General features: G+C 48.5%; 10 protein-coding genes; 5 read left to right on the forward strand and 5 right to left on the reverse strand.

The window, feature by feature from the left end:
* Positions 1-1,288: 1,288 nt before the first annotated feature.
* Positions 1,289-2,800, reverse strand: FFUJ_10225 (related to CAIB/BAIF family enzyme; the record flags this gene model as incomplete). Its single annotated transcript, XM_023568983.1, has 1 exon — positions 1,289-2,800. The coding sequence occupies one exon, from the start codon at positions 2,798-2,800 to the stop codon at positions 1,289-1,291; it is 1,512 nt and encodes a 503-aa protein (XP_023436261.1).
* Positions 2,801-3,267: 467 nt separating this feature from the next.
* On the reverse strand, positions 3,268-4,181 carry FFUJ_10226 (putative protein; the record flags this gene model as incomplete). XM_023568984.1 has 2 exons in its annotated part: positions 3,268-4,065; positions 4,113-4,181. The coding sequence occupies 2 exons, from the start codon at positions 4,179-4,181 to the stop codon at positions 3,268-3,270; spliced, it is 867 nt and encodes a 288-aa protein (XP_023437199.1).
* A 1,065-nt stretch (positions 4,182-5,246) lies between these two features.
* FFUJ_10227 (related to feruloyl esterase B precursor) lies at positions 5,247-6,989 on the forward strand (the record flags this gene model as incomplete). XM_023568985.1 has 2 exons in its annotated part: positions 5,247-6,691; positions 6,746-6,989. 2 exons carry the CDS (start codon positions 5,247-5,249, stop codon positions 6,987-6,989), a joined length of 1,689 nt encoding a protein of 562 aa, XP_023436262.1.
* A 1,433-nt stretch (positions 6,990-8,422) lies between these two features.
* Positions 8,423-10,411, forward strand: FFUJ_10228 (related to nik-1 protein (Os-1p protein); the record flags this gene model as incomplete). The annotated part of the gene is made up of 1 exon (XM_023568987.1): positions 8,423-10,411. The coding sequence occupies one exon, from the start codon at positions 8,423-8,425 to the stop codon at positions 10,409-10,411; it is 1,989 nt and encodes a 662-aa protein (XP_023436263.1).
* A 902-nt stretch (positions 10,412-11,313) lies between these two features.
* On the forward strand, positions 11,314-13,107 carry FFUJ_10229 (uncharacterized protein; the record flags this gene model as incomplete). The annotated part of the gene is made up of 1 exon (XM_023568988.1): positions 11,314-13,107. One exon carries the CDS (start codon positions 11,314-11,316, stop codon positions 13,105-13,107), a length of 1,794 nt encoding a protein of 597 aa, XP_023436264.1.
* Positions 13,108-13,516: 409 nt separating this feature from the next.
* Positions 13,517-15,302, forward strand: FFUJ_10230 (related to hexose transporter protein; the record flags this gene model as incomplete). XM_023568989.1 has 6 exons in its annotated part: positions 13,517-13,920; positions 13,980-14,428; positions 14,479-14,558; positions 14,607-14,748; positions 14,797-14,977; positions 15,029-15,302. 6 exons carry the CDS (start codon positions 13,517-13,519, stop codon positions 15,300-15,302), a joined length of 1,530 nt encoding a protein of 509 aa, XP_023436265.1.
* Positions 15,303-15,784: 482 nt separating this feature from the next.
* Positions 15,785-16,944, reverse strand: FFUJ_10231 (related to Putative sterigmatocystin biosynthesis lipase/esterase STCI; the record flags this gene model as incomplete). XM_023568990.1 has 3 exons in its annotated part: positions 15,785-16,345; positions 16,398-16,805; positions 16,867-16,944. The coding sequence occupies 3 exons, from the start codon at positions 16,942-16,944 to the stop codon at positions 15,785-15,787; spliced, it is 1,047 nt and encodes a 348-aa protein (XP_023436266.1).
* A 587-nt stretch (positions 16,945-17,531) lies between these two features.
* Positions 17,532-19,039, forward strand: FFUJ_10232 (uncharacterized protein; the record flags this gene model as incomplete). XM_023568991.1 has 3 exons in its annotated part: positions 17,532-17,584; positions 17,649-17,833; positions 17,898-19,039. 3 exons carry the CDS (start codon positions 17,532-17,534, stop codon positions 19,037-19,039), a joined length of 1,380 nt encoding a protein of 459 aa, XP_023436267.1.
* Positions 19,040-19,134: 95 nt separating this feature from the next.
* FFUJ_10233 (deacetylase) lies at positions 19,135-20,052 on the reverse strand (the record flags this gene model as incomplete). XM_023568992.1 has 3 exons in its annotated part: positions 19,135-19,283; positions 19,332-19,696; positions 19,748-20,052. The coding sequence occupies 3 exons, from the start codon at positions 20,050-20,052 to the stop codon at positions 19,135-19,137; spliced, it is 819 nt and encodes a 272-aa protein (XP_023436268.1).
* Positions 20,053-21,612: 1,560 nt separating this feature from the next.
* FFUJ_10234 (related to beta-mannosidase) lies at positions 21,613-24,300 on the reverse strand (the record flags this gene model as incomplete). Its single annotated transcript, XM_023568993.1, has 1 exon — positions 21,613-24,300. The coding sequence occupies one exon, from the start codon at positions 24,298-24,300 to the stop codon at positions 21,613-21,615; it is 2,688 nt and encodes an 895-aa protein (XP_023436269.1).
* Positions 24,301-24,626: the final 326 nt, after the last annotated feature.

The following is a 24,626-nucleotide window of genomic DNA, read 5'->3' on the forward strand; positions in this document are numbered from 1 at the left end:
TGAAGTTAGAGTTTCACCAAGCCCCAGGAGCCGAGCGTTAAAATGTGACGTATCATTGCATTGCCGCCAGTTCTAGGTCCTGATAAAATGGTGCTAACGAGACTGTAAATGCACGCGCCTTTTAGGCGGGAGTATTAAGGCTGGCAATGCTACGATGTACCGGAGCGGGAGGAGGCGATGCAAGATCCTTGTCGCGATGCTGGCCCAGTAAGATTCGAGGAAAAAGCGGCTAAAATAGAATGTGAATCACTCTTAGTTATACCAAGCAACAACTTTCTCGGACTCGCAACTAGTAAGAATAGTGGTAAGAATGCGAAAGGAGTCCGAGATGAAGGATCCGAACACAGCCTCAATCTGAATATTGAATCTTACTAATAATTGAATGCTGCTGTGGTGCCCTGTTTTATCATTTCATTCTATACGCTCTGGGCTGATTGCGACCTCCCAATTATGCGCTATTTAGGCCCCCAAATGCCGTGAAGTCAGCAGAGGTGTCATACCTCATTATCTAATATCTAGACCACAATTGATTATAATACAAGGATCCATATCAAATGGCCCGGATGTCTTTTTCCAACCACTGTTTTGCGAGCAAGATCGAGGCTCCACTCAAATTTGAGGGGCTCATGTCTTGATCTTTTATTTGGCGATGAGGATACTAGATCAGAATTGTATAATAAACACGGTACAGTATATCGAAAGGTACCGGTATGAAAAAGGTATGCCTGCGGATAAGAGCCTTTATCTCAACCAGGTCCCAATGCCAGGAGTCGAAAAAATACTGGAAGACCTCAAGGAATACCACAGTTCCGAGAGCATGCAGTAGCTACATCAGTTGGGTCAGACTCAAGAGTAAGCCGCGAGAATTCACAATCCCCTTGGCCATCCCAAACATACCAGGACAAGCACATGAGGTCGATCGAGCAGGCTCGCGCCCATATAGCAACGGTGCTATACTGGTTGAAGGATCGATAAGGTTATGTCCAGTTGTTAACCCCCCATTCCATGCCCCGAGTACAGATCTGAAGAAGTCAGGAGAGCAACCTCGGGCACCAATGAGCAAATTTCTGCCTATTTCTGTACCTTAAGAATCTATAGTGAGTGTATCAGAAGAGAAGCCGGACATAGCCAGATACAGGCTTTCTCTCGTGGGGAGACTTTTCTTCATCATCGACATCTATCGCGAATACACATGCATCAATCAACGTAGGGAAGTGACGCACTAGTCATCATGAGGTGAGAAGATCTTCCCGATGTTATTGTATGGTAAGTGAGTAGCGATACTATTCTAATCCCATGCAGGCTTATCGGAGCCAAGCGGTTTCGGCATGATATCCCAGCCGACCTCCAGACCCTCAATAGTAGCACTGTGCCTGATGGACTTCATGGTGCCGAACCCCGTCTCCTGGACCTCGAAATACTCCTCCGGCACATCCTCGGGCTTTTCAAAGTCACTCGCTTCAAAGCCGCTCGCTCCAGGGTACTGGCCGAGGCTTCTCAAATACTTCATCATGCCAGCCAACGAAACATCGACCCTCCAGGAACCGCCCTTGACGGCGCGATGATACACGGCAGCCATGACGCCAACTGCAAGCATATATCCACCTGAATGATCGAGGGCCTGGCAAGGTGTTGGGCGAGCAGCCTCACCCTTCCCAGCGTGTTCAGCTTCAGAGACATTCATGCCTGAACATGTCTGCACAAGCGAGTCAAATCCACGGCGGCCTGACCATGGACCTTCAGGGCCGAAAGCAGACATGTTGGCAACAATGATGTTTGGATTGATGTTTCGCAACTCATCATGGGACAGCCCGTATGAAGCAAGGCTGCCAGGTCGATAACCTTGAACGAACACATCGCAGTCCTTGAGAAGGCTAAGAAGCTGCTTTCGATCCTCAGCCTTGTGTATGTCGAGTTGGACAGTCTTTTTCCCACGGCCAAATTCCCGATCAACCCTCGGCAGGTCTGGTAGTGTTGGTGAAGTCACCCAAATAACCTCAGCTCCATGGGCTGCCAGGGTCTTGCCGCATAACGGTGCAGCAATTACCCGACTCATCTCAACGACCCGAAGACCTTGTAGGCACTTGAGATTCCCAGGCTGCATCCTGCTTGGCAGGCCAATTGGAGTTGACTTGGACACCTGCTTGATGCTGATAGGGAAGTTGCTAATGGCCATCGACTGAGGGAGCTTATCCCATTGACGGTATGATCGCAGAGCGTAAATTGCGACTTTACCCTCTGCGGTTCCGCAGTTTTCCAAGTCAATACTGGCCCAATCTGCAGTCTGCTCAGACACTTGCTGTCGAGTAGCACCAGCTTTCAAGCCAAGCAAGTCAAGAGTACCTTGAACGTGATTTGGAAACCCATCGTGGATTCGAACATAGCCATCTGAGGTCTTATGCAATCCACCGATAGCGCCGCCTGACGCAGGAGCAAGTTCGTCAGAAACGGTATACAATCTCTCGGATTTGTACTCTATGACAGCATGCTCGAGCGGTACCGTAACTGAAGGAACGGAGGTCTTGTTTCGTAAGGCATGAACCTGCGCAGCGGCAAGCGCAGACAGTCCGATAGAGGCTTGCCCGAGAATTCCGATTTTGAACGACGAAGGAAGGGCAGGCCCTTCTTTACCAGGAAGCCTGACAGCTGTCAATGAGGTTTCGGGCAAACCGAGACCTGTCCAAACCTCCTTTGAGACATCGAATGATGTGTGAGATTTTCGGTCAATATAATGCAAGGCCTTATTTGCATCAGGTCCAGGAATATCGCTCAACTTTAAGGCCTGCTCCGGTGTCGGCATGACAGCGGGGTGTAGCGGATTGATCGCCTTAGACATAACAGCTGGTAAAACCTGATCAATTACCAACGCAACTCAGAATAAAAAATAACAAGTGCACCTCTATCTAGATTGCGGAGTGGCTTGACTGAATGGCAATAAATAGTTCTGCGGGAACTTGTCACTCACGCCCTTAATCGGCGTCTAGCTAAGTAGCCAATTACAGCAGGTTATTACTACTATAGTGCCAGTTTATTAAGATTTCGTTTAGTGCCTTTTAGAGAACTGCTAAAAAGAACAATAATATTAATATTAAATTTTAACCTATAGTAATACTAGGGCTAAAATTATTTAAAATATTCAAGTTAGCATTAGGGTTACTAATACCCCCATTTTCAGCACTTCCAGTACCGCCTCCAGTAGAACCTCCCCCTCCTGCAGAGCCACCAACAGCACCTCCACCACTGCCTCCACCTGCTGAGCCTCCGCCATTACTTCCGCCAGAGCCCCCAGCACCACCACCTCCTGTCCCTCCTCCAACCGATCCCGCCCCCATTACCACCTCCAGAACCCCCAGCAGCACCGCCTCCTGTCCCTCCTCCAACAGACGCCCACCCCCATTCGCCACCCCCAGAGCCGCCAGCAGATCCTCCTCCAGATCCTCCTCCTGCAGAACCACCTCCATTACCCCCACCAGTGCCGCCAGCAGATCCTCCTCCAGATCCTCCTCCTGTGCCACCGCCAGCAGATCCTCCTCCACCTCCTCCGCCTGTGCCACCAACAGACCCTCCACCAGTACCCCCACCAGCTGAACCTCCAGCACCTCCTGGAGATTCCTGTCTAGAAAGAATAAGGAAACCTCTCTTAAAGTTTCCTCCTCCTCCAGACCCTCCAACTGCACCTCCACCAGTACCACCACCAGCAGACCCTCCCGAGTTTGCACCTCCTCCTGGACCTCCTGCAGATCCTCCTCCAGTTCCTCCACCAGCCGAACCTCCAGTGCCCCCTCCACCGCCTCCTACTGCACCTCCTCCAGTACCTCCACCAGCAGACCCTCCAGGAGCGGACCCTCCCCCAGAACCCCCAGCGGATCCTCCTCCAGTCCCTCCTCCTGCAGAGCCTCCTGCACCACCAACTTGTCTGGGAAGTCGAGCAATTTCTGGGATATTGAGGACGGCCCGGATTGTTTGCTTATCAGGGATAAGTTGACTTACACCCTGTGGTCGGGAGCTTTGCTGAGATTTCTCAATGTTGGATGTATAATCCAGCTGTTTGGAACGATGGTCAAGCTGATTCATTGTAAGCTGACTTCTTAGGTTCAAACTCATTTACTCACAATTGGATGCCCACTAACACGGGGCATAGCAGTCAGGATAAGAGCAGCGACGTAGACTTTGTACTTCATCTTGGTTATTGGCCCGATGGTGCTGAGATGTCTCACTATTAAGCAGTGAAAGTAATCAAAAAGGTAATATCTAGTTATAGGACTCCAACCCTTAAAGACAGCGGGCCGCGTATTTATATATAGAGCGGAGTAGATCCTGTAATACTCTTTGACCAAGACTTGGCGGCTACTATATGACGTGATATCCAGGCGGGGCGTTTACCTATGTACAAGCGTGTAGGAAGACTTTGCGCTGACCCGAAATAAGCCCAATGATCAGCAGGAATGAAATCATGTTTGAGTGGCTTATCTTCAATGACTACGGAGCCCAAACTGAAGAAAATTCAGTTAGGGAACTGTGGTATGAAGCCAATAAGGGACATCCCCGACACCTCCTGTTATCCAGATATTGCCATCTGTTTTACCCGTGCGTACGGCAGATGTAAACTTATCGAACTATAATTTGGTTTATGTCAAAGAACAACTGCCGAGTACCTCACATGCCATGATACGCTTTGACAATGGAGTAGCCTTTTATAGATCACATGCCAAAAAGAGACACTCTACAGCACATACTACAGGTTATTGGTAAATGCCGAAACACTAAACAGCGGAGCAGCAGAACAACCCCCTTGTAGTTAACGCCACCTTTACGATGTACTTTTTGGACAATTCTAGTACCTAAGACTTACTATGCCATAGAGATCAGATCAACTAAGGACATGGCATCGCGATCTTGCATTGTTGTCCCCACTTGAACTCGGGACACCTCCACACGCGGAAAGTGGGCATTTTGTCTAAGCCTCCTTGCCAATTTCGGATCCCCACCAGCTTCCGACTCAATCAATTACTTCATTCTAAGCAATTTCTCTGTGAAAAACTCTTGAATATGGAAAAATTAACGCGTGGCAGATTCCGGGCTCGGACCTACAAATGACGAAGCCGTGGTCGATGAGGGAGTATAAGATCATGAAAGATTTGCGCCATGTCGAGCAATCAGCACTCATATCGAGCATCATTTCATCATAATTCTCCTCGCTGTAGAACATCTCACTTGCCGACATGCTACACTCTTTCGGAAGCGTAATGGCTTTGCTAGCCTCTCCGACCCTCGCATCCTCTCTTTCGGAACTCTGTACCTCCTCAAACCTGAAAGCTGCACTGCCCTCCAATGGGACCCTTCTGGGGATCAACATGATCCAATCTACCATCACGGCTTCCACGGCGGTTTACAATACCAGTGCTGGGACAGGAGGCGGACCGATGAGGCGTGATACCGATACCTACAACTACTGTAACGTCACTGTCATGTACACTCACGGCACCAAGGGTGACACTGTTAACCTCAAGTATGCCTTTCCTGATCCCGATGACTTCAAGAACCGGTTTTATGTTGCTGGCGGTGGTGGCTACTCTCTAAACACTGACACTACTGGTGGCCTCAAGTACGGGGCGGCTGCTGGAGCTACTGATGGCGGGTACGATGCCTTCAACTACAGCCTCGATGAGAAATTCCTTCTCGGCAACGGTTCCATCAACTGGGATGCGACATACATGTTCTCCTATCAAGCTCTCGGAGAGATGACCCAGATCGGAAAGTATATCACCAAGAACCTTTATGACATGTCAAAGTCGAGCAAGGTCTATACCTACTACGAGGGCTGCTCGGATGGCGGGCGAGAGGGAATGAGCCAGGTTCAACGATGGGGCGACGAGTATGACGGTGTCATCGCTGGAGCTCCTGCATTTCGCTTCGCGCAGCAGCAAGTCCTGCACGTCTACCCAGCCACCGTTGAGCACACTCTCGATTATTACCCCCCTCCTTGTGAGCTCAAGAAGATCGTCAACGCGACTATCGAGGCCTGCGATGGTCTCGATGGGAGGAAAGATGGTGTCGTCTCTCGAACAGATCTTTGCAAAATACACTTCAACCTCAAGTCACTCATTGGCAAAGAATACTACTGTGCGGCTGAGACCAGTTCTTCACTTGGCTTTGGGTTCAGCAAGAGACAGTCTCCCGGAAGCCAGACGAGCAATGCCCCAGAGCAGAATGGAACTATTACTGCGGAGGGTGTCGCTGTTGCTCAAGCCATTTACGATGGCGTCTTCAACGGCAAAGAAGAAAGAGCGTACCTGTCTTGGCAGATTGGCTCTGAGTTATCTGATGGTGAGCCTACCTACGACAACAAAACCGACGAGTGGACTCTGAACATCCCCTCTACTGGTGGAATGTACGTTGCAAAGTTTATTGAGCTTCTGGACCTCGATAACCTCGATAACCTCAACAATATCACGTATGACACTCTAGTAGACTGGATGAACACTGGTATGGTCCGTTACTACGACAGCTTACAGACTACCCATCCCGATCTCACAACCTTCAGGGAAGCTGGCGGCAAGCTCCTCCACTACCATGGCGAATCAGATCCCAGCATCCCCTCAGGTTCTTCCGTTCACTACTGGCAATCTGTTCGATCCATCATGTATCCAAAGCTGTCCGATGAGAAGGCACAAAAGGCTCTTTCCGAATGGTACCAGTTCTATCTCGTGCCTGGAGCTGCTCACTGCGGCACGAACTCTCTCCAGCCAGGTCCTTATCCTCAAAACAACATGAACGTTATGATTGATTGGGTCGAGAATGGTAAGCAGCCGTCGAGACTCAATGCTACTGTTTCTTCGGGCGATTACAAAGGAGAGACGCAGATGTTGTGTCAATGGCCTAAGCGACCTCTTTGGAAGAACGATAAGAGCTTCACGTGTGTTGATGATAAGAAGTCGATCGAGAGTTGGACATACAGCCTCAATGCCTTCAAGATTCCTGTATACTAGTCCCCTTTTAATCTTAACAGGTGTTTCTGTGTATCGCCGCATGATGTATTACCAGCTCAGCCACAATAAAATATTTATACTTGGCTTGATTAGGTTGCTATTATACGGGCTACCTCCTGCTTTGTAGAAATATTTATTTTATCGCCACCATACGCGGCACATATATATCCCTGCTAGCCTTGTCAATGGAAAAAAGCCCTGTGACCCCGACCAGTATAGCCTAGTGCGTTTATAAAGTGGTATTGAATGAAATTTAGAAAGAGTTAGATGCAAATGGAAACGTTTTTAATTTAATGCAAACTCGGGATTGCCGGTTTTTGAAACTTATCAATTTGCCACCTGTAGCTTGAGGGAGCCCAGGAAACCAGTCTTATTAATGGCATATAAACAGAGACCTAAGGCCAGAACGGTCAGTGCGCCTACAATAACAAAACCAACACATATTAACAGTCATTCTAGAAAAACCATGAAGCAATGCAGTGAAGCAGAGCGAGAACGAGAATCTTATAAGTCAGTGCATTTATTGGCTCTTCTATTTCTTTAATTAATAATAAGCTTTGCCTTCAAGATACGCCTCCAACCTTTTGTCTCAGTCCGTCCCCACCGATGCTGGCCAATTGAATCCCAATCCGAACTTGCCAAAGCGTGGCGATGTCGTCCTCACTGCCCTTGCCCAACTTGGCGCCTGTCAAACTAACACTGCTCGGTCCTTGATATCTATCTTCGATGAAAGACATCAGCATTTTATAGCAGAGTCGACCCCAACTTTACCATTGGTAGCTGAAAGCATCACCCCAACTGAAAGACACGAGGATCTCTGGTTATGCGGTACAGCTATACCTCGTGAACATGATGTTTGCGAGCGCGCACTTGTTGAAGCAGACAGGGCTCAATCGGAGACCAACGGCGACCCGCTTGAACTTCCACTGATTCGAGTAAATGACCTTTCGTCAAGGGGTCGGTTTTCTTTGACTCCCTTCCTTCGAGATGGCAAGCCCATTCGATCATATGCAGCTGTCCCCATCCAGACGAAACGGGGAATCAATATTGGAGTTTACTGCGTGATTGACACGTCGCCACTCAAGTTTTGGGAAGATCGACATACTCATGTTCTCAGAAACATTTCTCAGACCATTATGCGATATCTGGAAGGCGAAAGGGAGAGAATTTCTTACCAACGCAGCATCAGCATGAACAAAAGCATTGGAGCTTTGCTCGAACAGAGATCCACCTTATCAGATCAGAGCTTTGGACCGACCACCGACGTGTCTCAAAATCGAGAGTCTCCTGATGTGGACCCGAAAGCTTATCAGCACAAAGTCGATATCTCCCAGCAGTCACCAGTCAAAGATTATCCGACATCTCAAGGTCGCGAGAAGGCAGTGATTGATGATCCTGCGAAGCTAATTTTCACAAGATCGTCTCACCTTCTTATGGAAGCTCTTGAGGTTGAAGGTTGTGTCTTCTTGGATGCAGCTACTCAAGCATTCGGAGCTATGAAAAGTCCTATACTAGAAACCATTGGCCTCGCAGGTGCAAATGTAACTTTGTCTAGTAGCGACGAAGATCATGCGGCACCTCCTGCAAAGTTGCCATGCCGTGTCCTCGGATTCTCAAGATCAGACAAGACCAGTATCAACGGACACAGAAGTCACCCTGGCTATGACTCTGTACCAGAAAAGCTTCTCGCACATTTGTTAAAGAAGTATCCCCATGGGAAGATTTTCGTCTTCAGCTCCGCAGGAGAATTGCAACCGAGCGACTCATCTGGAGAGGATAGATTAAAGCAAGCAGGCACCTCAGAAACACCAGCAGATGCATCTGGACAACGAAAACTCGACACACGTCCGAAAGAGTTGACATTGCTTCGCCTCTTATTTCCGGAGGCTCGCAGTGTCGCTTTCTTTCCTGTGTGGAACCCCAGGCGAAACAGGTGGTACGCCGGAGGGTTCGTCCACACCAACATCGCCACGCGTCAATTTTCGGTGGAAAGCGAACTTAACTACTTGAGAGCGTTTGGAACATTGGCCATCAACGAGGTTCTCCGTCATCACATGATGGAAGATGAAAGGTCTAAGACTGACGCACTGAGCTCTCTGTCGCATGAGCTACGCTCTCCTCTTCACGGCATCATGCTTGGCGCTGAGCTATTGAACGACACTGTGCTGAGTGTGATGCAGAGAGATATAGCTCATACTATAGAGACATGTGGCCGGACTCTCCTTGATACTCTAGACCACCTGCTCGACTTTTCCAGGATCAACCATTTCACATCGTCTGTCAAGCAGGAGAGACAAAATCGCGTCTTCAACATTAGCGCTCCTCGAGCCATGAGCGAAGGAATGATGAGCTTGGCTGCCAATGTTCGTCTTGACCGTCTAGCTGAGGACGTGATCGAAAGCGTGTTTGCCGGCTTCGTCTTTCAACGACTTTCCATTGCCCAAGTCAAAAGCAGGCGAGACCCCACAAGCGACGATGTCAGGTCCAATAACTTTTTAGATGGGCTTCGAGCTGAGGAGGACCTCTATTCTAGATCTCTAAGGACCAATAAAGACCATGTGTGGGTTTTCTTGATCATTGATCCAGAGTCTGACTGGAACTTCTATACACAGCCTGGAGCGATTAGGCGTATCATCATGAACATCTTTGGAAACTCACTGAAGTTCACGCAGCAAGGACGTATCAAGATCTCTCTCAAACAAAGATCTAACGAATCCTCACGTCGAAATCGGAGCCATTCCATCACCATCACCATCAGCGACACGGGCTTAGGCATTGGACAAGAGTTCCTGGAGAACGACATGTTTAGGCCATTTGTTCAGGAGGACCCACTGAACCCTGGGACAGGTCTTGGCCTGAGCCTTGTCAGGAAGATCATATCGCAACTTCACGGTCGTATACATGTTGAGAGCCACTCCGGAACTGGCACAACAATAACGGTGACTTTACCACTTGTCAGGCAATCAAGCTTGGAGAGTCTCCATGTCGACCACGACGAGGCTTTCAAGCAGCAGGTTGGCAAGTTACAAGGGCTACGCGTCCGTTTGCTGTCCAAGACCCTCGACGATTCTACTACCACTGATGATGAATATACTTTATTAAAGGGTATATGCCACGACTGGCTTCGGATGCAGGTCATAGCAGCCTATGAGATCAAGGCATTGGCTCCCGATCTTGTTCTATTACACGAAGAAGAGCTAGATTTATTACACTCACATGAGATATCAGCTGGTACACCATGTGTCGTTATCTGCAGAAATGCAGTTACAGCATACCAGAGATTCAACTCCTCCTGGATTGAGGGACTGCCGATTGAATATGTAGCCCAACCGTATGTCAATCCCTTCTCCTTTTTTGCTGCCGCGTGGCCCACTAACAACTTCATAGAGTTGCTCCCCGAAAGCTTGGCCGAACTTTATTAGCGGCTCTTGACCGTTGGGCAGAAATGCAACATCGACAAGTGGCTGGTCAGAATATTGGGAATGCAGACGACGAATCTCCTGGCCAGACCCCAGAGATACCCTTGCCAACTCCTCCCACTCCGCATCAATCACAAGATCTCCGAGCGATTGATCCAGGAGATTGTTCTTCGATTTCGTTCTTGACGCCACAACGGACTGAAATATCCAGACCATCGATACAACGGTCAAAATCAAGCTTCAAAACAACAACTACATATCTTCTGGTGGATGATAATCACATCAACCTCATGATTCTGACGGCATTCTCTAAGAAGATGGGGAGACCTTACTTGACTGCTAAAAATGGCTCTGAAGCGGTTCAACAGTATATTGAGCATTCACAACATTGCAAGTGCATCTTCATGGACATCTCTATGCCAGTGATGGATGGTTTAGAGGCTACTAGAAGGATACGAAGGTATGAGCGTGAAAATGAGCTTGAGCCTGCTCTTATCATTGCTCTTACTGGATTGGCGTCTAAGGAGACTCAAAAGGAAGCATTCAACAGCGGCATGGACCTTTTCCTCACGAAACCAGTTCAGATCAAGGAATTAAGATCGGTGATCTCGTCATATAGAGCTTGAGGCTACAGATAGTTCATATTAGCACAGAGAAATTTTGTAATTGGTTAGTCATTGTGGTATACTGTGCAGTTGAGATTTGTGGCTGGGAACTTAGATCAGCGAAGAGAGCTTAGTGGCAAATACCGAGTCAGTAGACTATTACTCTCTCACTAAAATGCCAAGGCTAAAACAAACCAGCCCCCTCGCCTTTTCACTCCACAATTCTCGCTCTCAATCCCTCAATTACTGCAACTCGACAAATTCAGAAATAGGCGATTGACATAAGCCTACAGACCTCACATGGGCTCTCCAAGCTCAAGCCACGAGTCGCCACACTCATCTGAATCCCAATCGCAATCTCAACCTCAACATCAGCCGAGGACTCAGCGGTCACGAGGCGGATGCCAGACGTGTCGGGTCAAAAAAGTAAAGTGTGACGAGACGCGACCGATTTGCCGACGATGCATCCGCCTGCAATTGACCTGCGACTATACGCGACTCCCTCGCAAAAAGTACACCAGGCGCGTTATCGCTTCCCCTGTTGCATCGTATCCCGCAAACTTGATTGCCACTGCAGATGTGGCGTCAACGCCTAGCACCACTTGCACAGCCCGCGCTGATCATGCATATTCTGGGGAGCCTTCCTCCGAAGGCTTTGGAGGCGGGCCTTTATCCGATACTCAGAGTGCAGATATCAGTTTACCACCACTGAATTCCATTGCCGACGATGGCCTCGCACTTGACCTCTCACCCGACTGCGCCGCTATCTTGTCCCCTTCCGATCACTCGGCAATCCACTTCTTCCGATTTGTTCTTCCGGGGATGGTTGGGACGCGGATATCGATGCACAGCGGCCCCGGGTTGGTCTGGAAGTTGGCTCAACAGAGTCCCATGGTTCTTCACATGGTCTGCGCAGTCAGCGGCCTGTCCTGGTCCGAGAAGACAACTGGCTCTGAGTCAGATGCTGAGTTTAGACGATTGAGAGCTATACAGCACTATAGAGAGGGCTTGCAGATGCTAGCCACGGCCACGCAGGTCCCTAGCGAGATCACCTATCTGCCACCTGTCCTAGCTACCTTATGGCTCATGCTCTTGTACGAGCTCAAGTTCGGGGATGGTTGTGGCATTGGGTTTGATGCACATCTTCGAGGCGCCACTTCAATATTACTAGGTCGATCGCAACTTAACAGCAGTGAAGGTAGTGAGCAGCGTATCTCACATATCATTGAAGCTGAGAGCTTTTGCCCTGTCTCCTGCAGGATACTCATATGGCTCTCACATGCCGATGGAGGTGCTGTTCTGAATGGCTTTGGCGGGGCAGTCAACAACCTTCTAGGAGGCTCTTCACACGACATGTCTGAACGAGAAGCGGAAGGTCGACTAGAACGCGCAAGAAAATTACAAAAGCGCTCTGTTCTTGCCAACTACGACTTGTGGGGAAGATCGTATCCCCAGACAGAGCTGCTGGAGGATCTACAGTGTAGTGACCTGTCATGCTTCGATGCTGAATGCGCTCAGCTGAAGTTCATGGTTGGTGCCCTAGCTGCGGCTGAGCATCGAGACAACGCCCCCCACGCTTCGTGGAGACAATCTGTCGCAGGTGCCATTCGTAACGTCAGATCTAGATATGGAGAGTTGATAAGCATCGCTAACCGCCTTGAACTACCGGATGATGGACCTTATAGACGGTTCGCAATGGAGATGCAGTCGGTCGTCTCCTGCTTTCACGCCATATATGTCTGCTTTCTCCGCGTCACTTACGGACAAGAACCAATGTCACCGGAGCAACGCGAGGCCATGAAAGAAATCATGTCGCTCGCATTTAAAGCATACCGAGATCAGGGAGAGGAAGGTCTAGCCCGTCTAGGCTGGCCATTGTTCGTCGTGGCAATTGAGTCAGACGATATATTGCATAGATCTTGGGTTCTGGAGCGGTTTAGCGAGCTGGCATCCCACGGGGTGAACTATCGCCAGGCTTATCAAGCTATACAGGTTGCTGTAGGAAGTCGGCCTCTAGATGAACGAACAGCAGGCTACTTTGAAGTATTTCGCGTCGAATCCTTCCCGCGATTTTTACTTTGCCAGGGCTGTTGATAAGGCACTACATGGTAGAAATTTACGAAATAGCCGATCGGCATCAGACTCTGGCTTGTCTTGAATTACCCGATGACATTTTAGCTTGTCTGATTCTTTTCTGAGTCCAGACCATCCTCTCCACAAGCCCCTTCACCCCGCATTCTCTTGATTCCCCAGCGACCAAAAACTCGGGATGGGATATGCAGGCTGGGAGAGATATCGCCAATCCCAATTAGGAGTCAACTGTTGATAAGCTGCTCGGTCTCAAAATTGTGGCGTTCTCTATCTCCCAGGGCTATCAAGGCCTCATTTGATACTTAACCTTCACGGTCGAACAGCCCTCAATGTCCTCTCCTCCGACTCTTCAGACCTCGACTTTCACCTGACCCTTACACTTTTTTCAACACTATCCAAGATTGCCAGCATCATGTGGTCCCCAACCGGTATCATCGGGCCCTTCCAGCCCAAATCCAGTAGTCTTACAGTCATGCTCCTCGTCGCCAGCGCAGCAGTCTACGCAACAACAGCCGGTTACGACTCGGCGCTCATGAGCGGAATCAACATCATCCCCTCCTATACCGAGTTTCTAAACCTCAACACTACTACCCGTGCTTTGAACGTGTCTGCAAACTTCATTGGATGGGGCATTGCGTCCTTGACAATGGGTCCTGTCGTCAACGCGATTGGTCGCAAGAACTCCATCTTGGTCGCTCTCTTGACCAAGCTTTTCAGCATTGGATTGGTTGCTGGCTCCCAAAACTTTGCTATGTTCCTTTCTGGCCGCATCATTCTGGGTGTTGCATCTGGACTTTCAAGCATTGCTGGTTCGACGTAAGAGCTCTCTCTATCTTGCACGCCTTGAGCTTCGACTAACCTCTTCTCAAATACAGTTGGCTCGCCGAAACTCTTCCGCCCAAGATTCGCGGACTCGGCCTAAGCATTACCTTCTCCGTCTACTACGTTGGAGCCCTGATTTCCGCAGGCATTACCTATCGAACAGCCGAAATCCCCGGAGAGTGGTCTTGGCGTCTTCCTATTCTTTTACAGAGCATGTTCTCCCTGATCTGCATCCTCTGCCTGTTCCTGACTCCCGAATCGCCCCGATGGCTTTCCCATCAAGATATGATGGACGAGGCTCTACAAGCCATAGCGTCAATTGTGGCCAATGGAGACCAGTCAAACCAGGAAGTTCGTGAACAATATCAAAGCGTAGTCGATAGCAGAGAAAGGGAGCGAGCTGAAGGCAAGACGGCGTCATACACTGAGCTCTTCGCGACTCGCTCCGCTCGGAGACGACTCATGCTTGCGGTATCGGTAGCTGTCATTGTCATGGCAAGCGGTAAGTCGCAGATCGACAGGCTAAGCGTCTATGGATACTGACGGTATCAGGCAATAATATCGCATCCTTTTTCCTTGGAGACATGCTCACGAACGCTGGTATCACGAACAGGACTACCCAACTACAAATCGTATGTGATGATGCTATAATACTATCATGCGTTGCTAACTGTATCTAGAACATTGTACTGCAATCTTGGTGTCTTATTTGTGCAATGATAGGGACGTTCCTGATGGATAGAGCTGGTCGAAAGACGCTCTGTCTCTCTGCCTGCGTCGGAATGACCATCTTAATGTTTGTCATCGGCGCATTGACCAAGAGTAAGCTGACATAGACCCTAACATCTACTCTAGCTAATACTTTTCTAGCTTTCAGTACTAGCCAAGACCTTGCTGGGATCTATGGCACTGTCGCTTGCATCTTCCTCTTTATGGGTGCGTACAGCGTTGGAATCACCCCCATTACGCAACTCTACCCTCCAGAGGTACTGAGCTACTCTATTCGTACTAATGGAATGGCCATATGGGCTGGAACGATTGCGATATTTGCGTGAGTTTCCTATCAAGTCCGTCCTATCCTGGACCGTGCTAATAGATACAGCATTGGAACCACTCTTGTGTTCCCAATCGCGCTTGAGGCTATCTCCTGGCGTCTCTACTTCATCATTGGAGCTTGGGATGTTCTAGAGACCATCTTTGTTGCTGTTTTTTGGGTCGAAACAAAAGGTCTGTCCCTCGAGGAGATTGACGAGTTGTTTGAAGGGGTAGTTTACAATGGCCATGGAGTTGGGGAGGTTCGTGAAGATGGAATCATGACCAAGGATCAAGATGAAAAGGATCGATCTGTCTCTGTTGCACGCTCGGCCACGGAGTAGCCTTTCCGGCTAGAGCATGCACTGCAATGTCGCTGGTCCTGTCGGAGCATTCGACAAGCCAGTAAAACCAACTACCTTAATCTTTAGCATTATTTATCTAAATACTTTCAACAAATTGACCGAAATCACCTACGTTCCAACTGCTTTCACAGATGCTACAGTGCAAAATTAGTATCACGGCGGCACTCCAAATAACAACATACTACTAAACGCAGTGACTCCGAGTGTATAGCCGCACTTTTTGCTTTGATGTCTTCGACAGCATACCGCAAACAAGTCCTTGCATTTGACGATGAAGTTGAAGTTATTCAAGTTCTATTCAATGATTGTAAACTCTGAGCCACAGATCTTAGCGGTGTCCAAGTACATCTCTTTCTCATCTTTTTTCTTTTAGATACAATCCGTTCGTCAACTTCACATTATGTATAAATCATCGTAAGAAATCCTTCGATACACATGATACATAATAGGGTCACCACAAACTACTTTTCCCGGCCAAGTAGCCATCCCAAGCCATCAGCTGCGTCCTTAGCAAACCTGGTGCTTGCACTATGAGTCGGATAATCATACCAAAACACATGCGGCAACCCCTCATACACAACCGTCTTAGTCTTAACCCTACTCTCGAGTCTAAGTTCTCTCTCATAAATCAATGCCTCATCCCTCAACAGGTCAGCCCCACAGATCTGGAAGAACGTGGGGGGTAAGCCTCTATGCCCATTTGGCCAAAGGAGAGGGTTCCAGAGTGGCGAAGCAAAGTCTGGCTCAACGGCCTTGTCGTAAACCTTTGTAGACTCTGCAGTGAGCGCCATACCATCCTTCAGCTGTTCTCTACTGTTGTAGAGGGGCTTATACTTGTCAGTAAGGGCTTGTGGCATCAGAGCAGGAGGAACGCAATGGTAAAGCCCAGTGAGTGGAGGTGAGAGCTTTTCGTCCCGAGCCTTGTGAGCCAAGGGGATGCTGAGATGTGAACCAGCCGAGGTCCCGCCAAAGACAAAGCCGTGAGTTGGGTCGGCCTGAAGAGTGGCCGCGTTCTTGGACAGCTGTGGAAGTTTATATTTAGTCAAAGAATCCTTCATGGAACAATTGACCTACCCATATGAGAGCGTCCCAGCAATCGTCATATGCAACAGGAAACTTTACTTCTGGAGAAAGCCGATACTCCAAGCTCACCGCGACGCAATCATATCTCCGGACTGCTTCAACACAGGTTGGCATCTCCATCTCAGCGTTGCCCAGGATAAAGCCTCCACCATGAATGAGAATTACAAGAGGCCGGTCTGCCTTCGACTGGTCAGTCTTGCGACGATAAACGAGCGCCCTGACTTTGAATCCATCCCTGACGGGAATATTAATCTCTTCTTCAGACACTTCATTTTGCATCTGCGAGCGAAGAAGATCAGCGTCTTGCTGGAAGAGACTGTCAAACTTGGCTCGCATTTGCTCTAGAGTAAGATGCTCCGTATCGCCAGTGAACCTCCCCTTTACTCCATTATTTATCATCTGTACAATCCTGGTGAGTACTTTTGAGGATCAATAGCTACCATGCATACTGCTGACTGACTTCTCGTAACTCATTGTTAATCGTCGCTGCTAAATGCCACGTTTCGGGCTTTTTGACTTCAAAAGTTTGAGCAGTCATAATTAGAAATCAATGAAATTTGATTGAAAACAGGTAGCAAGGCGGAATGATTTGGATTGGTGTGAGTGAGGTAGAATCTCGAGCGCATTAATAGACATTATCATAATTTGGGTTTATTCAATCCGCTCTGGCTCGGTATGAATAGAATTCCCTCTCTATCTAAATGACTATAGTGAGACAAGTGATATCGGGTAAGCTCGTCAAACCGATCGGCAATCTCAACTGCTTTGTCGCTTAATTGGAAAAATACATCGCGCCAACCCGATCTGGTTAGTCAATGGACCAGGCCATGGTTCGACGATTGTGCGATCGGTTAATTCACTTGGGCCAGGAGATTCTCCAGCTAAAACCGACGGTGACTGAGCACAGACAACTAACCTCGGAACCCTCTGCAATCCCTTTACACCGGTGGAGAGGAATGGCAGCCGATTGAAGTTCCGTATCTGTCATCACCAGTTTGTGTTTATATACAAAGTACCATCAGGCCATATCGCTGCCTATCTGCATCGCATTTTGATTTCAACAAGTTATTTCACTTAAGCAATAAACCAGCAGTTTCACTCCGGCATTTATAGCCTTTGAGGAAAATGTCTTATACCGAAACAGAGCAGTTAGAGCTATCGCAGCAGCTTTTGCTGGAGTAAGTCTACCGCTGCTTTGGCATGTGATCAGGTTTGAGTCACTCTACTAACAGAGACAAGTAGCTGCAACCTGCTGGACCAGAGATTTGCTGCTCTGAAAAAGTCACTCGTCAAGCCTGAGAATAAACAGAAGGTCATAGAGTCGTATGAGCGCCTGGTCAAGATTCTGCGTAAGGAAGTCGACCACATCGACAAGCATGGAGCTGCCCTGGTTCCAGAGATTGACTTCGACGACGTCCGAAAGAACGGTATGCGGTTTCCCAACAAAAGAATTCATATGCTCTCGAATAATCCCTTTCTAACTTGCTGTAGGCGGCAAACTTCCCGATGACTTCACCAAGCTGGTGCATGAACGAGGCTGCGTAATCCTTCGAAACGTTGTCAGTGAAGAGCAAGCGGTCAGTTGGGAGACGTCGCTGAAGGACTACACCAAGCGTCATCCGGGCGTAGGCGGTCATCCCCACCACAAACCTGCAGCCTGGAACGTGTTCTGGACCAAAGCACAGATGGAAATGCGAACCCATCCCAGAGTCTTGGAAGCCATGAGATGTGTCTCCAGGTTATGGCACGTATCTGATCCAACAATCCCCATTGACCTCGACAGTCAGGTTATCTACCCTGATCGAATCCGCATCCGTTATCCCAGCAATGATCCCGGACAATTTCCTTTGGACCCTCACATGGATAGTGGGGCGATCGAAAGATGGGAGGATGATGAGAATCGAAAGAACTACGCGGCCATTTTTGAGGGTAACTGGCAAGACTGGGATGCGTGGTCTGCGGATCACCGTGTCACAGCCCAAAGTGATCTTTATCATACAGGTACAGCTTGCTCGGTATGGAGAAGTCTTCAAGGATGGCTGTCCCTTTCAAACACGCAGACTGGTGAAGGGACACTACGAGTACTCCCCAGTCTGAAGTTGTCTATGGCCTACATCATGCTGAGACCGCTGTTCCATACTGGAGAGTACAACGATTCTCTACCCACGTTCCCAGGCGCCACTCCAGGCCAAACCCAGTTCTTCCCAACTGTTGAGGGCCATCCTGATCTCGACATCAAGCGAGCCATCGTCGGTATTCCCCCTGTCCGACCCGGTGATTATGTCTTCTGGCACTGTGATTTGGTCCATGGTGTGGATCCCACGAACCCCGGGCTCGTTGATTCAAGCGTGTCATACAACGCGTGCAATCCGCTGACACCCTATAATATTGAGTCTCTCCTGACGACTCGTGAGGCATTTCAGAAAGGAGATGTTCCAATTGACTTTACGCGATCGCACGGCACATGGGAGAGGGAATACGACCATGAGGATTGCGGAGCCAGGGTTGAGAACATTCTTACCAAGGCGGGTCTTCAGGCGATGGGTCTCGAAAGGCTTGATACGGAAGAAGAGGGGTTGACACAAGGTCAGAAGGAGGTGCGTGAGATGGCTAATGGGAAGTTGGGACTGTGAGTAGAAGAGAGAAAATATTTAAATTGAAATGAGTGTCACGACTTGCGTCTTTTGTTATAAGTGTATGATAATGCCCTCAAAGACTCAAAACGAAGTTACTCCCATACCACTGCTCTCTCGGGTGCTGGCGTCTGACTGACTGGGATGACCTGAGTGTCGGTGCCATTCCATTTTGGTGTTTGGATTGCTCCACCTCGGTACCAGTTTGTCTCGGGATCTCCAAGACATTCCCCCACGGTCACAGCTAGATAAGCATTAGCCAGACACATATCGGAACAATACTTCAACCTACCTCTCTTTCCACTTTGGAGAGTTGCCTCAATAATTTGAGGCAGGATATTCTGAACAGTATTCTGATGAACGTCGTGCATAAGAACAATGGAACCACCATTGTCAAGCCCAGCGTAGTATGAAGCTAAAGAGGGTTCAGCACCACCAGACGACGAGTACCGCCAATCGTTGGTGTCGATATCAGCAATAATAACCTTGAAGCCCAATTGACCAAGGACTCCGAGAGTTCGAGCGGTGAAGCTAAAATAGGGAGGACGCATGTAAACAGGATACTTGCCGATGATGTTGATGAACTCATTGCTCAGGAGCGACATTTGCTGCTCGACGTCGAAATCTGCAAGTCCTGCGAGATCTGGATGGCCGTAGCTACATAACGTCAGTGACCACACTTTGAAGAGGTTGATGTTTTATACGTACGTATGCGACGCAACCTGGTGTCCTTCCCCGATCATCCTGTTAACAGTGGCTTGGTAGTCCATGATATTCCCGATGTTATAACCATTGAGGAAGAACGTGGCCGGCATTCCAGCTGAAGCAAGCTGATCGAGGACAGAATCTGTGTACACGAATGGGCCATCGTCGAAAGTGAGAGCAATGGTGTTTGGCTGGGTACAACTATAAATAGCAACGCCAGCTGAAACGTCCCTCTTCTTCGGGTAAACGGGGATCGATAGTGCGGAGGTAAGATGGCATAAAGAAGCCAGTACAGCGAAACTACGCATTGTGAATATCTGCGTCAAAGAACAAAAGAAATAAAATAATAGAGAAGATAGAAATTCATAAATGAATTAAGACGAACTTACTTCAAGCTATTATTATAACCCACGTATTTCCGCATCCGAGCAGCTGCATTTGTCGAGATTGGCCCAACAACAAATGCTCGTCATCGTGTATGCAAGGAGAAGGAACCAACACGATAAGGTTCTCGGGTTTCCAGAGCGACAGGGGCCTCTCGGGTGTTTCTAAAGCGCTAAGAGTTAAGGTGGCTGCACTGCAGCAAAATACGATTGGCAGGGATCTGAAAAGATACGAAAATTGAGGTGAGACAGCATGATCTAGGGATGATTCATCGAAGAAGTGCTTTTGCTTTTTCTAAACCTCTTAATTAATTCTCGCAGTCAATTTTTTAGCATTTTGTTTCTTGATCTTTTGTTGCCGAGAGGACAAAATGTAAATCCTTCTCCGTTTATCTAGAGGGGTTTATCTTGTGGTGACGTGATTAGTGCAAGCCACATTTTTGACTCGTTTGTGCCTTTTTATCAACAATACGAATGTGGCGTTTTCAACAAATACATAGCTTTGTCATACACTGTTAGCATTTTAGCTTGGTAGCACTCTCAATTACGGCCATTCTCAAGCAGGCCTGCATATCTTGTTAAGAAGGACGTAGGGAAGGCAGGCAAAGCATGCCGGATTGCTGCTTTCCTTTGAGGTCCAGCATTAACGTATTTGTTGAACTCACTTTCAGCGGTTGCTGTGTATCCAGTGCTGCTCTCAATCTTAGATCCGAGACACACGAGTTGATGGTTCATGACTGCAAGTTTCGCATGCCCATCCATCACGGCGTGGACGGCATGTGAGTGGCGATCGCCTAATTCTTCGAGTTGGGGACGACAACTCAGGCACGCACCAGTCACTCGAGTCTTAAAAAAAACTTTGCTAGGTGGCTCCAGATTATTGAACTGCAAAGAGTTGCTCGTTGCCAATATCAGACGAAAGCCCGACATGTTCTCAAGCTTATGTCACCATCTAATTCCGACCCTAGTATATGTCGCTTACCTGACTCTGTGATTTGTAGCAGCAGACCGAACCCTGTAAAAATCAGCGCTTGAAAGCCTGTGTGTAACACCTCCTATAAGCGATCGCCGTGCATGATACTCCAGGTCACTGCAGTCTTGCCTATGCTGGTATCTCATCTCCGGGCAGGTACTGTTATAGTTATCCTAGTAGACATTCCCTGCGCCTCGCTGCTCCAAGCATCACATGTCCATACATTAGTCGCGCTGCGAGATGGAGTCGAAAAGACACAAATGAAGCCTCTTCCCAGCTCCTTTCATCTAATCTCTCAGCATTTTATTTTCAATTTATCTACTGTCTTGCGACAACTTGTTGTTATTCCTTTTGTATGCCAAGGGCAACTCGAAGCCATGCCAAACAACGATACTGATGAACTCCTACTTACATAAATACTGCTCGGTTATATAAATAGAGTATACTGAGTGCAACTAATCAAAAAGCATCTAACAAGTCTTAGACACCTTGCTATATATCTTAGTTATCACTCAGCCCAGTTTAATCCAAGACTTTTTCACATTCTTGCCATAGACTTGTACCATAGCACCTTTGCCCGACCAGTCGGTGAGTTCAACTTCAATTGACTCACGCGGAAGTAGACTGAAATAGTTGTCCGACCAGGTTAACGGAGTCACATCGTTGCTGCGCTTATCTACCAGGTTGAGCTGGATGAACACCGCGGGGACTGTGGCGCTATTTTCAACTCGGAGCCTCCAACCCCCAGAAGTCTTGTTCTTGGAGGTCGACGCTGTGATGGTCGCTTGTTCCATCGTGTTCAGTGCAGTGAAGTTGGCGGACTGCTTAACGTCGACAGAATACCACGACGTGGTGGTCCAGTCAACTATATCCTTCTGCTTGGATAGCCAGTAGGCATTGCGGCTGAGTACCTTCTCGCTATCGCTGTCAGCCAGGAGCAGGCGAAGCACGCCGACATCTGTAATCTTCTTGATGGAGCTGCTTATGTCACCAACCATCTGAGATTTATTGGGCTCTGTGGTGAAGTGAAGCTTCTGATGAGAGATGTGGTTCCCCTGCAAATCTACCAAGTCGACATGAACTGAGCGCGGACCGGATTGCTCAAGGGACTGATTGATGATCCAGATAAAGCTCTTGAAGTAATCGAAGGCTACATGTTCAACTCGGTTGGCAATCTTGGTGCCGAAATACGATCCAGCAGGATGGAGATAGTAGTCAAATTGGTTCCAATGGAGGCTCGGCCAGGCGTTATTGAGCATCCAGTAGATCAGACCAGTGGCCGGACGTGAAGCGCTCCATTGGCTTGCCCAACCCTCGAACTCAGAACGTGTTGCTTCATAGTCCATCATCTGCGCCTTCATCAGGTAGTCGTCTAGAGATCTTGGCTTGCCGTATCGAGCAAACAACGCCTTGTTGTAAATGGACCGATCATAGAATTGTGATGTATTCTGTGACATGTGATAGAGGCCCTTGTTTGGCTTCTTCCACAAGTCTTCCATGTCTTTGTCCGTCAGAAACCTAATGAGACTTCCTTTAGTAGGCGTTCCGACGCCAGCGCCTAGCTCGCTTCCGAATCCAAAAGAGGATCCAGACCTGTTGTCTGTTGGTTCTCTGTCGGACCAATAGACGGGCGGGACCCAATCATAGGGCCCTTCCATCTTCATTCCGGAGGGGCCAAGGGCCTTTGGATAACCACGCTTCGCAGCTGAGGATATGATGGGGACTTGCCATCCAGCGTCATGTAAGCCATCAAGGTATATCGCCGTGGCCCGGTCATCAGGCCAAAAGTCGCTTCCAACTAAGAAGGCGATCATACTTGGGTGGGTTTGCATCATAGCCGCCTCGTGCCTTATGGAAGCGTTGGCGGTCTCGTAATCAACCTCGGACCATTTTTGGGGAGGGTCCTGGGATATGTCGTCGTTGTAGGGCCAAGCCTCCCACCGATCGCAACACTCCCAGCCGGCGATAATCATAATACCGAGTCTGTCAGCAATGTCGTAGAGTTCTGGATGCTCCATCTTGCCTTCGAGGCGAATAGCATTCATACCCATGTCCAGGACATAGCGCGCTATATACTCAAAACGTTGGGAGTCCCATCGTAGGAACATGTCGGATGTATAGCCGCCGCCTCTGATCTGGATTGGATGGCCGTTCACCTTGAACATAGTGTCATTGTGCGCATTCAGCTCAGAAGAGACAGTCCGAATGCCAAAATTGGTACGAGGACTGATATCTGAAGTGTCATACCCGCCGATAGAGTAGGTCAGCTGGACCGAGTACAGTGGCTGTTTACCCCAGGCTGATGGCCACCAAACTTGTGGATCTTGGATCTTTGCAGGAAGCTCAACCATTGTTGAGTCCTTAGCCCGGAGGCGAATAGATTTAGTAAGCACCTTAAGGTGTTTGCCATCTGGAGTTCTGATCTCGGCTCTGGCGATAAACGTTACTGGCTTTTTGCTCAGGTTTCGTGCAAGAGCCCTGACGGTGACGTCCACATGGTGGTCTTTGTTCTGCTTCATGGGTGTATCCATGTCAACTAGCACGCTTACTGGACCCATAAAGACGTCGCCTGTCTGTTTGATAGTGATTTCTCTCCACACTCCAGTGCCATTATCAGGCGGATAAGGGTTCCAATCGACAAATCCGACGGCCAAGTGGTCTTGATAGTTTGTAGGATATACCTTGACTACAAGTGCATTTTTCTCTCGTGCAAGAGGTGTGATGTCATACGTATGGCCGACATAGGAACCTGACTGGGTGATGTTGTCGGCGATCTGCTTGCCATTGAGGAACAAGTCTGCAGCAGGGGTGATTCCGTTGGTTTGAAGAAAATAATGGCGCTGTGATGATATATGCCCAGCTGACAATCTGAATTGGTTCCGATACACCCAGGGAGCAGAGAATGGGCTCTGGTCAAAATGGTCAAGGTTATCAGAGTACCAGAGCCCATCAGGACCATCTGTGACATAGGTGCCTTCGGCCAAGAGACAGGCCATCAAAGTGCATCGGGATACAGGCGCATGATGCCAGGACGAAGTGTCGACGCCTGGCTGGGAAAGGGCTGCAGTGTCCTTGGAGATTTTGTGCAATTGTTGAAAGTCCCAGTTGGGGATTGCATCCTGTTGTCCTGGGACAGTGGCCAGAGGTTTGTCATAGATAGCGGCCGCAGCTGCGCCAAAAAGGAATGGCAGTGCGAACATTGTATGGCTATTAAGTCAATGTTTTCATACGAATGAAAGGTTAGGTCTAGTAATATGTACTGCGACGCTTGTACTGCGACGCTGATCTGACCTTATCCCCGCAACTGATGTTTATGTAATCTGCTACGTTACTCCAAGATTGCTACGTTACCGCCAGGCTAAATATATCCAGAGGCCAATAGGAGTTAAAGACTTTCTCTTAGGTATTCCCTTTGCTAACCATTATGTTAGTAATCTGTAATTCTAAAACCCTCAACTAAGCTGTAGCATTATTAACAACGGCTAGTAGTTTATCTTAGCTGTTTCATAAAGACATAAGGTTCGCT

Source organism: Fusarium fujikuroi, chromosome FFUJ_chr10 (assembly GCF_900079805.1).
Source record: "Fusarium fujikuroi IMI 58289 draft genome, chromosome FFUJ_chr10".
Classification (NCBI taxonomy): domain Eukaryota; kingdom Fungi; phylum Ascomycota; class Sordariomycetes; order Hypocreales; family Nectriaceae; genus Fusarium; species Fusarium fujikuroi.